General features: G+C 40.7%; 1 protein-coding gene across 1 annotated transcript; it reads left to right on the top strand.

Annotated features, from left to right (window-relative positions):
- Positions 1–94: 94 nt before the first annotated feature.
- On the top strand, positions 95–17,011 carry LOC135615118 (3-isopropylmalate dehydrogenase 2, chloroplastic-like). The gene is made up of 11 exons (XM_065113207.1): positions 95–361; positions 462–591; positions 673–784; positions 11,852–11,927; positions 12,032–12,120; positions 14,764–14,850; positions 15,279–15,395; positions 15,497–15,604; positions 15,711–15,764; positions 15,856–16,008; positions 16,421–17,011. The coding sequence occupies exons 1-11, from the start codon at positions 142–144 to the stop codon at positions 16,499–16,501; spliced, it is 1,227 nt and encodes a 408-aa protein (XP_064969279.1). The 5' UTR covers positions 95–141; the 3' UTR covers positions 16,502–17,011.
- Positions 17,012–17,127: the final 116 nt, after the last annotated feature.

Raw genomic sequence — 17,127 nt, 5'->3', positions numbered from 1 at the left:
TATTAGAGAACGAAAAACAAACAAGATATCAATTAGTGTACATTAGATGCGATATAAATTTAGTTATAATGATAAGATCTTTTTAGTTATCATTAATTTTAGTTATCATTCATCGGGTCTCGAAGTCCACAGGCACTGAGTATGGCGGCGGCTGTGCAGGCGAACCTTTCCCGGCCCTTCGAGACCCTAATCCTAGGCTCGCGGAGACTGGTCCATCCTTGGCGGTCGGCGAGAATCCGCTGCTCAGCCGCCGCCTCGCCCCGACGGAGCTACAGCATTACCCTCCTCCCCGGGGACGGCATCGGCCCTGAGGTCGTCTCCGTCGCCAAGGACGTCCTTTCCCTCGTTGGCTCTCTCCAAGGCATTGGACCCTGACAAAAGATCCTTCCTTTTCCTAGGGTTTAGGGTTTTTGCGATCTAAGGGCTCAGAAGGTTGGCTTCCTTGTGCTTTTTCTCTGCAGGTATTGAGTTCCGGTTCCGGGAGGTGCCGGTCGGCGGTGCGGCGCTGGATTCTACGGGGGTCCCTTTACCGGATGAGACCCTCGCGGCCGCCAAGGAGTCGGACGCGGTCCTTTTGGGAGCCATCGGAGGGTATTTGCTGATGGGCCGAATTTTTTTAGGCTTGGACTTCGGTTACGGGGGTTAACACCTTTTTATGGGGGTTCCTTCTAGGTATAAATGGGATGCTAACGAGAAGCATCTGAAGCCCGAAACTGGGTTACTTCAGCTTCGCGCGGGTCTCGGCGTGTTTGCAAACTTGAGGCCAGCTACTGTGTTGCCACAGGTACCGTGGCTTTATACACGTTTAGATGACGTTGTAATTAAATTTTCTAAGAGTAAAAGTGGAATTTTTGGTTCATCATGTTCCATTTTCATCTTAAGGTGGCCTGACTTGGAAAGAGCAATTCCTATAGTTTATCTTCTGTTTTTGCAAGGTCTATATGCTGTCTGGTAATTAACAAGGTTTATGAGAATAAGTCCTACTGCTACTTCTGTTCAAAAATAAGGACCAAGCGGATCCATGGGATGGAACACAGTTAACTCTGGTTGTCGGCCATAAAAAAAGAGCACATATTATCATGTGTCTTTTACGTATTTGACTGTTTAGGATATGAATGTGAATCAACTGTCCATTATGTTAAATTTCTGATGATTGCACTGAATTTTTCTTTGTGAAGTTCAATTAGGTGGTGTGTTTAATTGGTTCCAGTATTCTATGTCAATTGTCTTTTCATCCAAATGGCACTTCAATGGTGGATTGCACAAATGAGTCTAATATGCCTTGAAGATCTTTTCTACATACAATTTTGAGAAGACCAGGCTTGCCTAATTTGGTCTGAATTATTTTAGAGAATATTTTCTATTGCATGTCTTCTCAACTTGGTCAGGTTATCTGATGTAGGACGAATAATGGCAGGTTTTTTTTTTTTGATGATAGAGGGCTAGAAAGATGGGAAGAGAAAGATAATAAAAAAATAAAGAGATAACTACTACACTTGTTCTAGTTCAAGTGGAATACTCCTAGGATAAAGGCATCGTATCTCCGCACGTCTTGCACGCGGACGATAAAATTATACCATTAGAAATATAATTGTGACCTCATACCACTCATACACAAGGTGGGAAAAAAATTCAATTCATTAATCTTTTAATTATTCTCATTATAATGTTTGTTAGGATCCCTTTATTTTATAAGCTTTTGAATAATGTTTATTGAGTCTTTTTAGTTCAGTTAGAGTCGGATAGAGGTTTATTTAATGTTTATTTATTATTAAGAGTCCAAGTCCTGGTGGACTCTAGGTGGAACTCTACAAATAGTAATGTAATCCTTTCTTTTCGGCAATCAATGAAATATTATTTCAGTCTGTGGACAAACCCTAGGAGGCCGATTCCCTCGAAGTGATCATCCCCTTTTATCTTCCTTCTTTTACGATAAGACTTTAGGATCTTATCATTTGGTATCATTTGTTAGGATCCCTGAGGATCCCTTTATTTTCTGAGCTTTTGAATAATGTTTATTGAGTCTTTTTAGTTCAGTTAAAGTCGGATAGATGTTTATTTAATATTTATTTATTATTAAGAGTCCAAGTCCTGGTGGACTTTAGGTGGAACTCTACAAATAGTAATGTAATCTTTTTTTTTTCGGCAATCAATGAAATATTATTTCAGTCTGTGGACAAACCCTAGGAGGCTGATTCCCTCGAAGTGATCATCCCCTTTTATCTTCCTTCTTTTACGATAAGACTTTAGGATCTTATCATTTGGTATCATTTGTTAGGATCCCTGAGGATCCCTTTATTTTCTGAGCTTTTGAATAATGTTTATTGAGTCTTTTTAGTTCAGTTAAAGTCGGATAGATGTTTATTTAATGTTTATTTATTATTAAGAGTCCAAGTCCTGGTGGACTTTAGGTGAAACTCTACAAATAGTAATGTAATCTTTTTTTTTTCGGCAATCAATGAAATATTATTCCAGTCCGTGGACAAACCCTAGGAGGTCGATCCCCTCGAAGTGATTAAGGAAGCCGATCCCCTTGAAGTGATCAAGGAGGTCGATCCCCTCGAAGTGATCATCCCTTTTTATCTTCCTTCTTTTACGATAAGACTTTAGGGTCTTATCATTTGGTATCATTTGTTAGGATCCCTGAGGATCCCTTTATTTTCTAAGCTTTTGAATAATGTTTATTGAGTCTGTTTAGTTCAGTTAGAGTCGGATAGATGTTTATTTATTATTAAGAGTCCAAGTCTTGGTGGACTCTATGTGGAACTCTATAAATAGTGAAATAATCGTTTCTTTTTGACAATCAATGAAATATTATTCCAATCTATGGACAAACCCTAGGAGGTTGATCCCCTCGAAGTGATTAAGGAAGTCGATCCCCTCGAAGTGATCATCCCCTTTCTTTTCTTTATTTTACAATAATACCTTAGGGTCTTATCACTCTGATATTTTAACACTGTAGAAGTCTGACGAATTTTGGCGAGCTGTCCATCAACGTTCTCATATTCTGATGGGCCAAAGCGAACAAGAAGCCTCTCTTGAACTGCTCCCATGATGGAACTCCGTAGCAAGTTTCATACTAATCATACCACTGGATTGCATCTCCCTCTAGTTGGATTGAGGTTATTTCCACCTTGGATTCTTCTGGAGTTATATGAAAACAGAAAAAAAATTTTGCCTTAGAGATCCAACTGGTCGGATCACCATCTTCCCATCTCGGAAATTTCACCTTCATGTGTGAGTAGTTTGTGTCACAATCTTGGGGTCCTTTTCCTGTATTTCCATATCTGTGCAACGTAGAACTTGAGCCCCCATTTTGTTGAAATTTGTTGAGGTTCTCTAGTAGGCTTTTTTTGAAATCATTAAGTGTTTCTTGTAGCCGATTCTCGATTTTGATTTCCAATGCTTCCATTTGTGCTTTCACTGAGTTATTGGTGGCCATTACGTAATATTGCAAATTTGTAATCTCAACTTATGTTTCTGGTGTCGGGACTAGGGCATCAATCACTGCCCTATTCGATGCTACTGTTGTGATGCGGTCGGTGGCAGCACTGTGAGAATGAAGAGTTGCTGCGAGGATGCGAGGATGTAGCTGCGGTCGCTGCGTGGGAGGCAGTGATGCTTGTTGCGGTTGCTACGTGGAGGGATCGTTGCTGCTGAGGGCTGGGAGGCAACGATAGTGGTGCGGCTGGGGGCAGTGCCACCGAGGGCTCGCCGCTACGGTGGTTGCAACGACGCGGATGGAAGGCAACGTTGCTCTGTCTTTGTCGCACTGCGAAAGGAGGCGCTGGTGACGCTGAGAGATCGCGAGCGGTTGAGGAAACGACGGTGGCTGCGGCGGTCGTGGTTGCCTTGTTTTGATCAAGGTATGCAATACCGTACCGATGTTTCGAGGTTGACTCGGTACGGTACGGTACCGTGTATCGAGCGGTACACCAGGGCATATCGAGCGGTACACCAGGGCGTACCAAGCGGTTTTATATATTTCTTCCTCTTACTGTAGCATTGTAGCTCTGCTACAATGTGTACTGTAGCACGTTCCGTCTGGTAGCGGGCAGTCCACGTACCGGTACCGGGCGGTACCATTCGAAATTGCATACCATGGTTTTGATCATCGCAAGGAGGGATCGTCGAGCGACTGCGGCTGCGACCCAAGGGGAGGCAACGATGGTGGCGCGGTTGGGGGCAGCGTCATCGACAGTAGAAGCGACGAGGGGGTGGTCCGCTGGCTACGAAGTAGCGACCGTGGCCCTTCTCGCTCAAGCGAGATAGGGCAGTGAGGAGGCGAAGGTCGCTGGCTGGGGACCAGTGGCGGCGGTGGTCGAGCGGCCGGGAAGCAGTAGTGGCAGTGGAGAAGGAGTTGCCTTGCAGTGACGGTGGGGAAGAAAGGAAGCAGGGGTGCGGGCTGCCGGGAAGCAGGGGCGGCGGTGCTGGAGTGGGGGAGTGTTAGGACCCTTTTTCTGAGCTTTTGAATAATGTTTATTGAGTCTGTTTAGTTCAATTGTTTATTGAGTTCAGTTATAGTCAGGTAGAGGTTTATTTAATATTTATTTATTATTAAGAGTTCAAGTCTTGGTGGACTCTAGGTGGAACTCTATAAATAGTGATGTAACCCTTTCTTTTGAAAATCAATGAATCAATCAATCAATCAATGAAATGTTATTCCACTCTGTGGACAAACCCTAGGAGGTCGATCCCCTCGAAGTGATCAAGGAGAGTCGATCCCCTCGAAGTGATCAAGGAGGGTCGATCCTCTCGAAGCGATTAAGGAGGCCGATCCTCTCGAAGCGATCATTATCATTCCCTTTTCTCCCTTTGCTTCCACGATAAGACCGTTGGGTCTTATCAATTAGTATCAGAGCGACGATAAGACTTTAGGGTCTTATCAATTGGTATCAGAGTCGCGATCCTCGGCGTTCTCGTTGCAGTTCATCATTAAAAAAAAAAAAGAAGAAGAAAGAAAGAAAGAAGAGAAAGAAGAGAGAGAAGAAGAAGAAGGCGTAGCCACGCACCCTTGCTTCCCTTGCTTGCGGCCAGCCCACTATCGACCGTCGCTGCTCTCCGGCCAGCGACCGACCCTGCCTCGCTTCCGGCCAGAGTCCACCGTGGCTGTCGCCTCCCACTCGAGTCACCACTGCTGCTAGGAGACGATGCTGCTAGCGTCTCATCCTGTCGCAGCCTCGCTCCCCTTCTCAACCGCCGCTGCAAGGCAACTTCTTCCCCACCGTCGCTGCTGCTTCCCGGCCGCTCCATCACCGCCGCTCGCCTCCCAGCTGCAACCCTAACTAAGCACCGTCGCACCCAACCCCCCCCGAGTCGCAGCCGCCGGTTGCCGCAGCCCCTTTATGTAGCGGTTGCAGAAACAGAGTTCCTCTGTTGTCGCAACCCCTCGTCGATCGTAGCCGCGCCTCCTCCAGCACTCCTCTTCCCCTCGAGGGTCGTCGTCGCCCAGCCGACCCACCACCGCTGCCAGCCATCGTGCGACGACCGCCGCTCGCTTCCCAACCGTCGATCCCCCTTGCTCTGCATCCGTAGTGACAGAAACAGGGCAACTCACTGTGACACTGCCGACTCCTCCTTCTCCACCGCCGCCGCTGCTGTGGCTGCTGACACCAGTTGCCCATCTGGTCGAAAGGGGCCCCTGCCTCCCCTGCTTTCGGCCAGCCCCACCGCAGCCGCTGCATTCTGGCCAGTGACCACCGTCGTCGCTGCTCCCCGGCCAACAGCCTTCCCTCCTTGATGCTCCACCCTGCTTGAGCGAGAAGGGCCGCTGCTGCTGTTTCCCGGCCAGCGGACCAACCCCCTCGTCGCTTCTACCGTCGACGACACTGCTCCAACCGCGCCACCATCGTTGCCTCCCCTTGGGTCGCAACTGTAGTCGCTTGACCATCCCTCCTCGTGGTGATTAAACTAAGGCAACCACGACCGTCGCAGTCACCACCGTTTCCTCAATCGAACGCGATCCCTCGGCGTCACCAGCACCTCCTTCCGCAGTGCGACAGAGACAAAGCAACGCTGCCTTCTATCCGCGCCGTCGTAGCCACCGCAGCGGCGAGCCCTTGGCGGCACTACCCCAGCCGCACCATCACTGTAGGTTACCATCACCGCAGCCTCAACCCCGTTGCTCAACGATTGCCCCTTGGGTCCAACAGCTGCAGCCACATCGACACAGTCGCCTTCCGGCCTCGGCGCTCTCACCCCACGCAGCGACAGAAACAGGGCAGCAACTCTTCCTCCAAAGCAGTGACCACAGCACTGCCCTCCGTGTCCACCTCCTCAGCAACTTCGCATTGACAATGCTGATGCCGTTGACTGACATAAAAAAAAGGAGTTGAGAACCCAGATTTGCAGTCTTACGCAATGGCCACCGATAACTCGACTGCAAGAAACATTTAATGATTTCAAAAAGAGCCTACTGGAGAGTCTCAGCAAATTTCAACAAGATAAGGGCTCAAGTTCTACATTGCATAGATCAGAAAATACTGGAAAAGGGCCCCAAGATTGTGACACAAACTACTCACACATGAAGGTGGAATTTCCGAGATGGAAAGATAGAGATCCGACCAGTTGGATCTCTAGGGCAGAAATTTTTTTCCGTTTTAACAGAACCCCAGAAGAATCTAAGGTAGAAGTGGCCTCAATCCAGCTCAATGGAGATGCAATCCAGTGGTACGATTGGTATGAAACTTTCTACGGAGTTCCTTCGTGGGAGCAGTTCAAAAGAGGACTTCTTGTTCGCTTTGGCCCATTTGAATATGAGAATGTTGATTGCTAGCTCGCCAAAATTCGTCAGACTTCTACAGTGTTAGAATATCATAGTAGGTTTGAAAGATTGTCAAATCAAGCTAGAGATTGGTCAGACCAACAACTTCTGGATACATTTATTGAAGGGCTTATTCCAGAGATCCGGTGTGAAGCTAAGGCTTGTCAACCCCGCACTATCATAGCCGATATCTCATTTACAAATCTACATGAGAAAAAAATTAACAAAGAAAGATCAGCAAGGGGTTTGCACTATGATGAAAAATGGAATATGGAGCACCGATGTAAACAAGGGCAACTTTTGATGATTGAACCAATTGGAGAGGAGCCGAAAGCTAAGAATGTGGACTCCGATTATGAAAGTATAAATTCTAATGAAGATGTTGAACCTACCGTACATACAATGCATACATTAGCCGATTACTCTAACACGCAAACTATGGAAGTTGGCGGAACTCTGGAGCATCAGCCTATTATAGTTTTGATTGATACTGGTAGCACTAACAATTTTATGGACAGTGAGACTGTTGACCGATTGGCCCACCACATTGAAGACTATGACAGATTCGAAGTAAAGATCGTTGATGGATGGATTTTCACTTGTGATAACAAAGGTTCAAAGATAAAATTGATTATACAAGGCCAGAAGTTTCTTGCAACGATTACTATACTGAAAGACCGACCTGTTACTTACACTATCAAAAAGTGGATACCATACTTGATCAACGAATTGTGATGCATTGCAGATAGTCTATGACTAAAGTGCTGAAAGAGAAGTTCCTCGAGATTGATGCTGCTCAGCCTTGAGGACAAGGTTGATTTGAAGAGGGAGGAACTGTTAGGACCCTTTTTCTGAGCTTTTGAATAATGTTTGTTGAGTCTGTTTAGTTCAATTGTTTATTGAGTTCAGTTAGAGTCAGGTAAAGGTTTATTTAATATTTATTTATTATTAAGAGTCCAAGTCCCTGTGGACTCTAGGTGGAACTCTATAAATAGTGATGCAACCCTTTCTTTTGAAAATCAATGAAATGTTATTCCACTCTGTGTACAAACCCTAGGAGGTCGATCTCCTCGAAGTGATCAAGGAGGGCCGATCCCCTCGAAGTGATCAAAGAGGGCCGATCCCCTCGAAGCGATCATTATCATTCCCTTTTCTCCCCTTACTTCCACGATAAGACCGTTGGGTCTTATCAATTGGTATCAGAGCGACGATAAGACTTTAGGGTCTTATCAGGGAGGTTGGTGGCCGGGGAGCAGTGGTGGCGGTGGAGAAGGAGGCAGCGAGGGTCGCGACTAGGATCGACGGGGGGCTGCGACAACAGAGGGAGCTCTGTTTTTGTCGCACCGCAGAAGGAAAGGTTGTTGCCGGGGTTGAGAGGCAGCAGTGGCGATGCGGCTGGGAGCAAGGTCGTCGAGGGCGAGGAGCAGCAAAGGGTCGCCAAGGCTAGGTGCTGCCAGGGGGTGGTCCGCTGGCCGGGAATAGCGGCGGCGTCCCTTTCTCGGTTTGCCCTGTTTTGGTCGCTGCGAGGAGGGGAGGTCGAGCGGCTGCGACCTAAGGGGAGGCTGGCGGCGGTGGAGAAGGAGGCAGCGGTGGTGGCGCGGCTTGGAGCAGCATCACCAACGATCACCGAGGGCTGGGATCGACAAGGGGGTTGCGGCAGTAGGGTTGGGATGGACGTTGTCAGCGTCGTCTCTTGGCAGCGGTGGTGTCTCGGGTGGGAGGCGACGGGCGGTGATGGACTCTGGCCGGGAAGCGGGGTAGAGTAGGTCGCTGGCCGAAGAGCAGCGGCGGCGAGTGGGCTGGCCGGAAGTAGGGGTGCGTGGCTACGACTTCTTCTTCTTCTCTCTTCTTTTTTTTTTTAAGATGAAGATAACTACAGCGAGAAGGCTGAGGATCGCTGCTCTGATACCAAATGATAAGACCCTAAAGTCTTATCGTACAAGAAGGAAGATAAAAGGGGATGATCACTTCGAGGAGATCGGCCTCCTAAGGTTTGTCCACAGACTGGAATAATATTTCATTGATTGCCGAAAAGAAAGGGTTATATAACTATTTATAGAGTTCCACCTAGAGTCCACCAGGACTTGGATTCTTAATAATAAATAAACATTAAATAAACCTCTATCCGACTCTAACTGAACTAAACACACTCAATAAATATTATTCAAAAGCTTAGAAAATAAAGGGATCCTAACGCAGAGTAGGTTTGAAAGATTATCAAATCAAGCTAGAGATTGGTCTGAACGACAACTCGTGTGTCCATTTATCGAAGGACTTAATCCAGATATCCGATGTGAAGTTAAGGCTCATCAACCCCGCACTATGATAGCTGCGATCTCATTCGCACATCTACATGAGAAAAAAATTAGCAAGAAAAATAATGGAAACAGAAGTGACAACAATCAGATGATCAGCAAGCCACCCGCCCTATCTATATTCCCAACCGAAACCCTGACACTCGAAGACTAACCCAAGAAGAACTCAAGGAAAGATTAGAAAGGGGTTTGTACTATGATGAAAAGTGGAGTATGAAGCATTGATGTAAACAAGGGCAACTTCTGATGATGGAACCAATTAGAGAGGAACCGAAAGCTAAGAACGTGGACTCCGATCATAAAGGTATAGATTCTAATGAAGATGTTGGACCTACCATACATACAATGTATGCATTAATCGGCTACTCTAACCCGTAAACTATGAAAGTTGGCGGAACTCTAGAACATTAACATATTATAGTTTTGATTGATACTGGTAGCACTAACAATTTTATGGACAGTGAGACTGTTGACCGATTGATTCACCACATTGAAGGCTATGACAGATTCGAAGTAAAGATCGCTGATGGACGGATTTTAACTTGTGATATCAAATGTTCAAAGATAAAATTGATTATACAGGGTCAGGAGTTTCTTGCAATGATTACTACACTGAAAGACCGACCTATTGCTTACACTATAAAAAAATGGAGACCATACTTACTTAATCAACAGGTTGTGATGCGTTGCAGATAGCCTATGACTAAAGTGCTGAAAGAGAAGCTCCCCGAGTTTGATGTTGCTCAACCTTGAGGACAAGGTTGTTTTGAAGGGGGAGGAATTGTTAGGATCCCTTTATTTTTTGAGCTTTTGAATAATTCTTATTGAGTCTGTTTAGTTCAGTTAGAGTCGTATAGAGGTTTATTTAATGTTTATTTATTATTAAGAGTCCAAGTCCTGATGGACTCTAGGTGGAACTCTATAAATAGTGATGTAACTCTTTTTTTTCGGTAATCAATGAAATATTATTCCAGTCCGTGGACAAACCCTAGGAGGTCGATCCCCTCGAAGTAATCATCCCCTTTTATCTTCCTTTTTTTATGATAAGACTTCAAGGTCTTATCAATGTTCTAACCCCTTTTGTAGGTTCAAGTATAAGAATAAAAAGGAAAATACAGAAATAAAAAATTACAATCGTATCAAATTAAATATATAATATGTTCCCTTCGAAGAAGATAATAATTCAGACTTTATTTGAAAAATAATCTCCTTCTCTTGATGATATTCTTGACTGATAAACTTTCATCTTTATGGAGTCAAATCTTCAGTTAAGATTTTAATTTTCAATTAAGATCTAATCTTTTGTTTTTTTTTTTTGCATTTGCTTCATTTTTCTCCTTGTTGAGTGGATGTTGTCATGTGATAATTTATTCCATATGCAAAATATATCTAAATCAATCAAATTTGTTTTATTAATAAACCAACTAAATTGCTCCAATATCATATGCTTTTGTTGCATAAAAACTCGTCTCAAGTTCATATAGTGGAGATATAAATCAACCTTGATTATAAATTATCTTGGCTAAACTAAGATTTTTTATACCAAATCTAATATATGACGAATAATGGTGGTTTTTTTATTTTTATGATAGAGGACTACAAAAATGGGAAGAGAAAGATAATAGTCGAAAGATAAGAGAAAAATAAAGGGACAACTGCTAGACTCACTTTGACTCAAGAAAAATACTTCCAGGATGAATGTCTTGTACCTTCACATGTCTCACACGTGGATGATGAATTCATACCATCAAAAAGATAATTGTAGCCTCACATCGCTTAGTGGGAAAGAACTCAATTTATTGATTCATCTTCTAATTATTCCCATTATAATAATTTAGTCCTTTTTTATAGGTCCAAATACAAGAATAAAAAGGAAAATATAGACGTAAGAAAGATTACAATTGTATCAAATTAAATATGTAATATATTTTCTTTAAAAAAGTAATAATATTGACTCTCTCTTCATGATATTCTTGATTGATAAGCTTTCATCTTTATAGAGATTAATCTCAGTCAAGATTTACAATTTTCAATAAAGAAATAAAGTTCTAATCTGATATTTTTTTTTTTTTTGCATTTGTTTCGTTTTTCTTCTCGTTGAGCATATGTTATCATGTGACAACTTATTACATATGCAAAATATCCATAAACTAATCAAATTAATTTTATTAATAAACCAATTAAATTGCTCCTGAATCATTACACTTTGTGGGCGACTTGCATTGCATGTTTCTCAAAGAGCAGATAACATTCTTATTAGTGTTTATAATGTTATCGAGTGTTTATTATATTTTAGGTTTGATCAGGCGATATTTCTTTGTATTTCAACCTTCTATTTAAATATTTTCTGATATACTACCCCTTTATATGTTTCCTATCATCGCATCACTTCTGAATTTATTTAATTCAATCTTGTGTTGGCTTTCATACATACTTGTGGATATCTTGCAGCTTTGTTAGTAAATTAAATCATTCTTTTATTTGTTTCCTATCACTGCATCACTTCTGAATTTATTTAATTCAATCTTTGTGTTGCCTTACATTGAGACAAACTTGTGGATAACTTGCAGCTTTGTTAGTAAATTAAATGCTTGTGTTTTTCCTATTTGCTTTTTTTCTGATAGTATTCTTGATTATATATTGTTTAACTTAGATGCACTGATTCATTTTTGCACTTCTACCTTGTCCTAAAAGTATCTGATCTTATAATAAGCATAGTGAATTATTGATGTTCATCTTCCCTTATCATACAGTATTGTGTTCTTTTCATCAGCTAGTAGACTCATCGACTTTGAAGAAAGAGGTGGCAGAGGGAGTCGACATAATGGTTGTGAGAGAGCTTACTGGAGGTGAATGTTTAATGTGGTTTATTTTTAATTTTAATTGTAAAACTGGCTTGGTGCCATGATTTTAGAGAATGTGAGATAAACCATAACAAGTTGGTCACTCTTAGGAATTTATTTTGGAAAACCAAGAGGTTTTGGATCCAATGACAGGGGTGAGGACATTGGATTCAACACTGAAGTCTATTCTGCTTCTGAGGTGCTAAAAATCAAACTGATTCATTTTTATTTATTCTAGTCTTATTCTAGATTTTTTTGAGCTTGCATCATTAATTTCTCTGTTCTGTTTTTACATGTGCTTTTGTTGTTCTCTGTAAAGAAGACTTTCATTATTTGTGTTCAGGTTCTTTGAAATATGTCTTTCATAAAGATTATATATGCCCACCAAAGACAAAGTACTTAAAGGTCCCATGATCCCATCAACATTTTAGTTGCTCATAAAGTAATGATACTTTGCTGGTACACTTGAGCAAATTTAACAAAGATTGCGACGGTTAATGTTGCTTTTTGAGTGCTTTTTCTCACTTGTAACCCTTTCCCACCCCTGAAAGAAAGAAATGAAAAAAGTTATAACGAAATAAGGTATATCCTGTGGCCACTCTCATTGCAAGTTACTAAGGAAGAATGATAAGAGAAAAAAAGGGTTGGATGCTGTGACATAAGAATAAATGCTCATGACAAACACCTTGTTAAAGCTTAAGGCTTAATATGCGAAGGTTTCTTGGCGATTAGAATCATTGAACACACAACTTTGTAAACTCATGGTTCTTTTAGCATGAAAATATATAAAAACTGATCTTAAGGATTAACAAAAAATAGATGCATGTACCATTTACGGAGAGTTTAATCAAAACTTTGCTTTTGCTTATTAATTGCAAATTTAAGTAGCAGAAAGATAGGTAAAAATCTTCATTAATTAAGAGAAGCAGATTTTATGGATAAGTGACAATAATAATAACTAACTCAGGACATCATTTAGGATTATAGTTGTATAATTATATAAAAGAAATTTGTCTCAAATGAAATCATTGAAAATCCAGCATTATAAAGATAATGGGATCTGAACATAAACATTAAATCAAAACAACTCGTAAGCTCAATGTTCAAAAATGAGAATACTTAAAAATGATGAAGTTTTTATAAGGAATTACATAGGGCATGCCTTTTCATTGTGTGGGCTTCTTGGAAAAGCTTACTAAATGTGTCTAAAGCATATGCCTCACAAAGCCTATGGGCCTCAGTTGAAGTGAGGGTAAAATTGTCTTGCTGCCTCTTGTGCCTTACCGTGCTTCTAAACATTGAAGATTAAAAAATCTCTTCTATTATACAGTTTCCTTTATGGCTATTTAGTTAAATGAACCAAAGAAAGATCAAGGTTTTCAGCACTTTGCAAAAGCAGCATCAAATGTAATAGAGAATTTAGTGTTATTGTGGACAACTTATTTTGCATGTATGATTCTGAATAAAGCTTTGGCAATATCAGTTTCAGACACCAAATTGTACTATGGAAACAGATACATAGATCAAAATGAAAGGCTCATTCACATTCTAGTCAGGCTGATTAAGACCAGATAAAATACTATGTAAATAATTGTTTGATATGTTAACCATATGAAAATTATATGATATGCAAGTTCTCCATTAATTTATTGAGAAACAAGGCAGAAACCTGGTTTGAACTCTGGTTACAGCAGTTGAAACCTATTTTAAAAAGATAGTTATCGGTCTCGAGGAGACCTGCTTAAACTGATTCGTTTTAGATATACTTTCGGCCATCTTAATAAACTCAAAAGTTGCAGTTGATTTAGTCTCAAGTGGGGCCTGATACAGGCTCTATGTCAGTTATTGAAGGTGAGCGTTAACATAATATACTCCTCATGGTCCTCATTTACCCGGGACTTACTCCCATCCTGACAAAACTCATTTCCTGCTTTCTTTATTTTCTTTCCAAAACTGTAATTTTCCAGATTCCACATGGACAAAGGATGTAAATGCAAAGATCTGCTTGATGGTCGGTTGCTATGAAAATTTTACAAAATGGGCATAAAGAACTTACATGTTTTAACTTTTAAACATGATAAAATTATACTTGTTATTGACCATTGAAAAGCATGTGAGTTAGACTACTGGCTGGACCTGAAACTGGCAAAAAAAAAAAAGAAATCTGAACTTTGAAATAAAACAGTATTGAAGTTTGAGGATTTTGAAATTTCTCCAGTACAAGCTCATTTAAGCTTATACAACTGGATATATGATAATTGTGAAGCAAGAAAATGAATGTTTATGCACCAAGAGCTACTAAATGACAGAGAGTTCTATCAACATGCTGCAGTTAGCTTAGCCTAGAATATCTATTGATTCTAGAAACTGTCTTAAAAGAACCTTTAGTTATGACACTTGGTGTCTGTGCCTGGACTTGCATTTTCTTTCTTGTGCACATTGTGCAAGATGGATTTCAGTTGTCTGTATCTCAACTTTTTTCTTGTATTTAGTTATCTTCTTTCAACAAACATATGACTAATGATTGAACTGTAGAATTTGTTAATTCACAATATAGTATGTTCTTTTCAAAAAGGCTACTTATGCTTTCTTCATATTTGTAATTTTAAGTCACAGCCTCTTGAATACAGTAGGTTATAAAACTATGCTTTGCAAGTACCAAGGCACTAATAACAAGTCTATAATTAGGAGGTGATAATAAGTAGAAACAACATGAAAGTGTATCTTTTGATAATTAATAGGAAACATGTGCTCGTGTCATCTTTAGATTGCCTTTTCTTAAGTTTATATGCATTTTGTTTCTTGCAAATATTTTTGACTATTTCTAGCAATTCCCCCGCAGATTGACCGAATTGCACGAGTAGCATTTGAGGTTGCTCGAAAACGACATGGCAAGTTGTGCTCTGTTGACAAAGCCAACGTTTTGGAGGTACTCTTGCAGGAACTCATGATACATAGATAGGTTAACTTCCAAGTGAGACTTGCATACTAACGATAAGAATCATAATATCTGTTCCAAAATAATTTTGTAATTGCCACTCTAACCTTACACCTAAACGACTGCTACTAATATTGAAGATTTATAAAAGTTTTTTTTTGTTTTTGTTTTTCCAGTTTAAGTTTGTAAGTAATACCTCAAATGTGCATTTTGGAACAGCCATTGGAACATCATTCATATTCATACCACATTTTTTGAGCACTTCATGATATTTACCAGTTCATGATATTCTTAATTACTGTTCAAGTCAAGTACAACTTCAATAAAGAGTTGCAGTATTTGGTTGTTTTGGATTAGAATAATTTTTGTTTTTGTTGGATTAGAATTATATTCCAATCTAGTATGCTATTGAATTTTAGGCTTCGATGCTATGGAGGAAAAGGGTGAATGGGCTGGCTTCTGAGTTCCCTGATGTTGAGTTGTCCCACATGTATGTGGACAATGCAGCAATGCAACTTATTCGAAACCCAAAACAGGTATTTTCTTTTCTTCATGAAACTTGGGTATTTGAGCTCATAGTGCACATGATGCTACATGATATTTACCATCAGTTAATATTTTTAAACATAATTTGCAGTTTGATACTATTGTGACAAATAACATATTTGGTGACATATTGTCCGATGAAGCATCCATGCTTACTGGAAGCATCGGTATGCTTCCATCTGCCAGCATTGGTGATTTGGTATGCGTAAATCTGCGGTTTCCTTAGTTTTCCAAGTTAATACGCTTACATGGATTCATGTAGATCAATGTTTATTTCATTATTTTTGTTCCCCAATTCTTCTTAGGGTCCTGGGCTTTTTGAGCCCATCCATGGCTCTGCTCCAGATATCGCTGGCCAGGTTAGATTCATAACCCATCTCATCTCGCTCTATATTCTACTCTCTAGATTTAGTGCATCTTAATACAGAATCTTCCTTACCTTAATTTTAGGACAAAGCGAATCCATTAGCGACGGTACTGAGCGCTGCGATGCTATTGCGATATGGACTAGGTGAAGAGGAAGCTGCAAAGAGTATCGAAGCTGCAGTTATAAATACCTTGAACAGAGGGTTCCGAACTGGTGATATTTTTTCTGGCGGAACGGTAAATGGATCTATTTGAATTTGCAATTAATTTAAGTTTCATTTTCTATAACCTGAAAACAGCTTCTTTTAACACTTGGGATTGAGTTTTTAAACGATTGATTTACAAGAAATACAACCTGCAAGCTTATCCTATACATGTGGATTGGCTTCTGCCTTGGACAATTAGTCATTATATGTTAGCCAGCAATTAATATCTTCAAGACAGGCGTGACTGCAAAATCCTGAGCACGCGTTACTCAGCTAAATACTCATTTAGTTGAACCAAGTCTTGGAAGCTGGTCAAAGTGTTCTTTAGTGAAGTACTAAAAGTGGCCTCATTGATTTCTACAATCAAATTTGAGCCTGGTATGTTATGATGGAAAACTTGATGTTCCATCTGACAGTGCATTATGTGTTCCTTTGTTTTGCAGACGTTGGTCGGCTGCAAGCAGATGGGAGAAGAAGTGCTTAGATCTGTCGAAGCTGGGAAACAGGTGGCTGCTCTGCACTGATACATTCTGTTCTATCCATCATCATTTTGCTAGTGATACATGGTGAGGGGCACCCTAGTACAATGAGACAGACGAATCAAGATAATTTCTGAACTGAGGACCGAATTAATAAGTGGTTCTATTTTATTGTCATGGACGAATTCTGTTGTTCTATCCATCATCATTTTGCTAGTGATACATGGTGAGCGGCACCCGAGTACAATGAGACAGATGAATCAAGATAATTTCTGAAGTGAGGACCGAATTAATAAGTAGTTCTATTTTATTGTCATGGACGAATTCTGTTGTTCTATCCATCATCATTTCGCTAGTGATACATGGTGAGCGGCACCCGAGTACAATGAGACAGATGAATCAAGATAACTTCTGAAGTGAGGACCGATTTTTTAATTATTTCTTTTCTATTGTCATGGATGGATTATATACGTCTGTCGCTAAACATTGCACATTGGTGTTGTGATTTTATTTGTTTTGAGGCCATGAGTTATGGACATTCTGTTGTTGTATCCATCATCATTTTGCTAGTTTAGATGACATGCTAGAATAGCTTCAGCTATAAATGAGTACGTTTTAAATCCATCGAATAACTCAACTACTAGATGATTCGATGTAGAAGAACAGGTTGG

This window comes from Musa acuminata, chromosome BXJ2-6 (genome assembly GCF_036884655.1).
Source record: "Musa acuminata AAA Group cultivar baxijiao chromosome BXJ2-6, Cavendish_Baxijiao_AAA, whole genome shotgun sequence".
Taxonomy (NCBI): Eukaryota; Viridiplantae; Streptophyta; class Magnoliopsida; order Zingiberales; family Musaceae; genus Musa; species Musa acuminata.
The sequence above is the reverse complement of the archived record's forward strand: the minus strand, read 5'-3'. Positions and strand labels throughout refer to the sequence as shown.

What these genes read in the sequence shown, in the direction of transcription:
- LOC135615118 (XM_065113207.1), top strand. Translation starts at nt 142, where the DNA reads ATGGCGGCGGCTGTGCAGGCGAACCTTTCCCGGCCCTTCGAGACCCTA. An exon ending in CCTCGTTGGCTCTCTCCAAG is followed by an intron (nt 362 to 461) that starts GCATTGGACCCT and finishes TTTTCTCTGCAG; the next exon opens with GTATTGAGTTCCGGTTCCGG. An exon ending in AAGTCTATTCTGCTTCTGAG is followed by an intron (nt 12,121 to 14,763) that starts GTGCTAAAAATC and finishes ATTCCCCCGCAG; the next exon opens with ATTGACCGAATTGCACGAGT.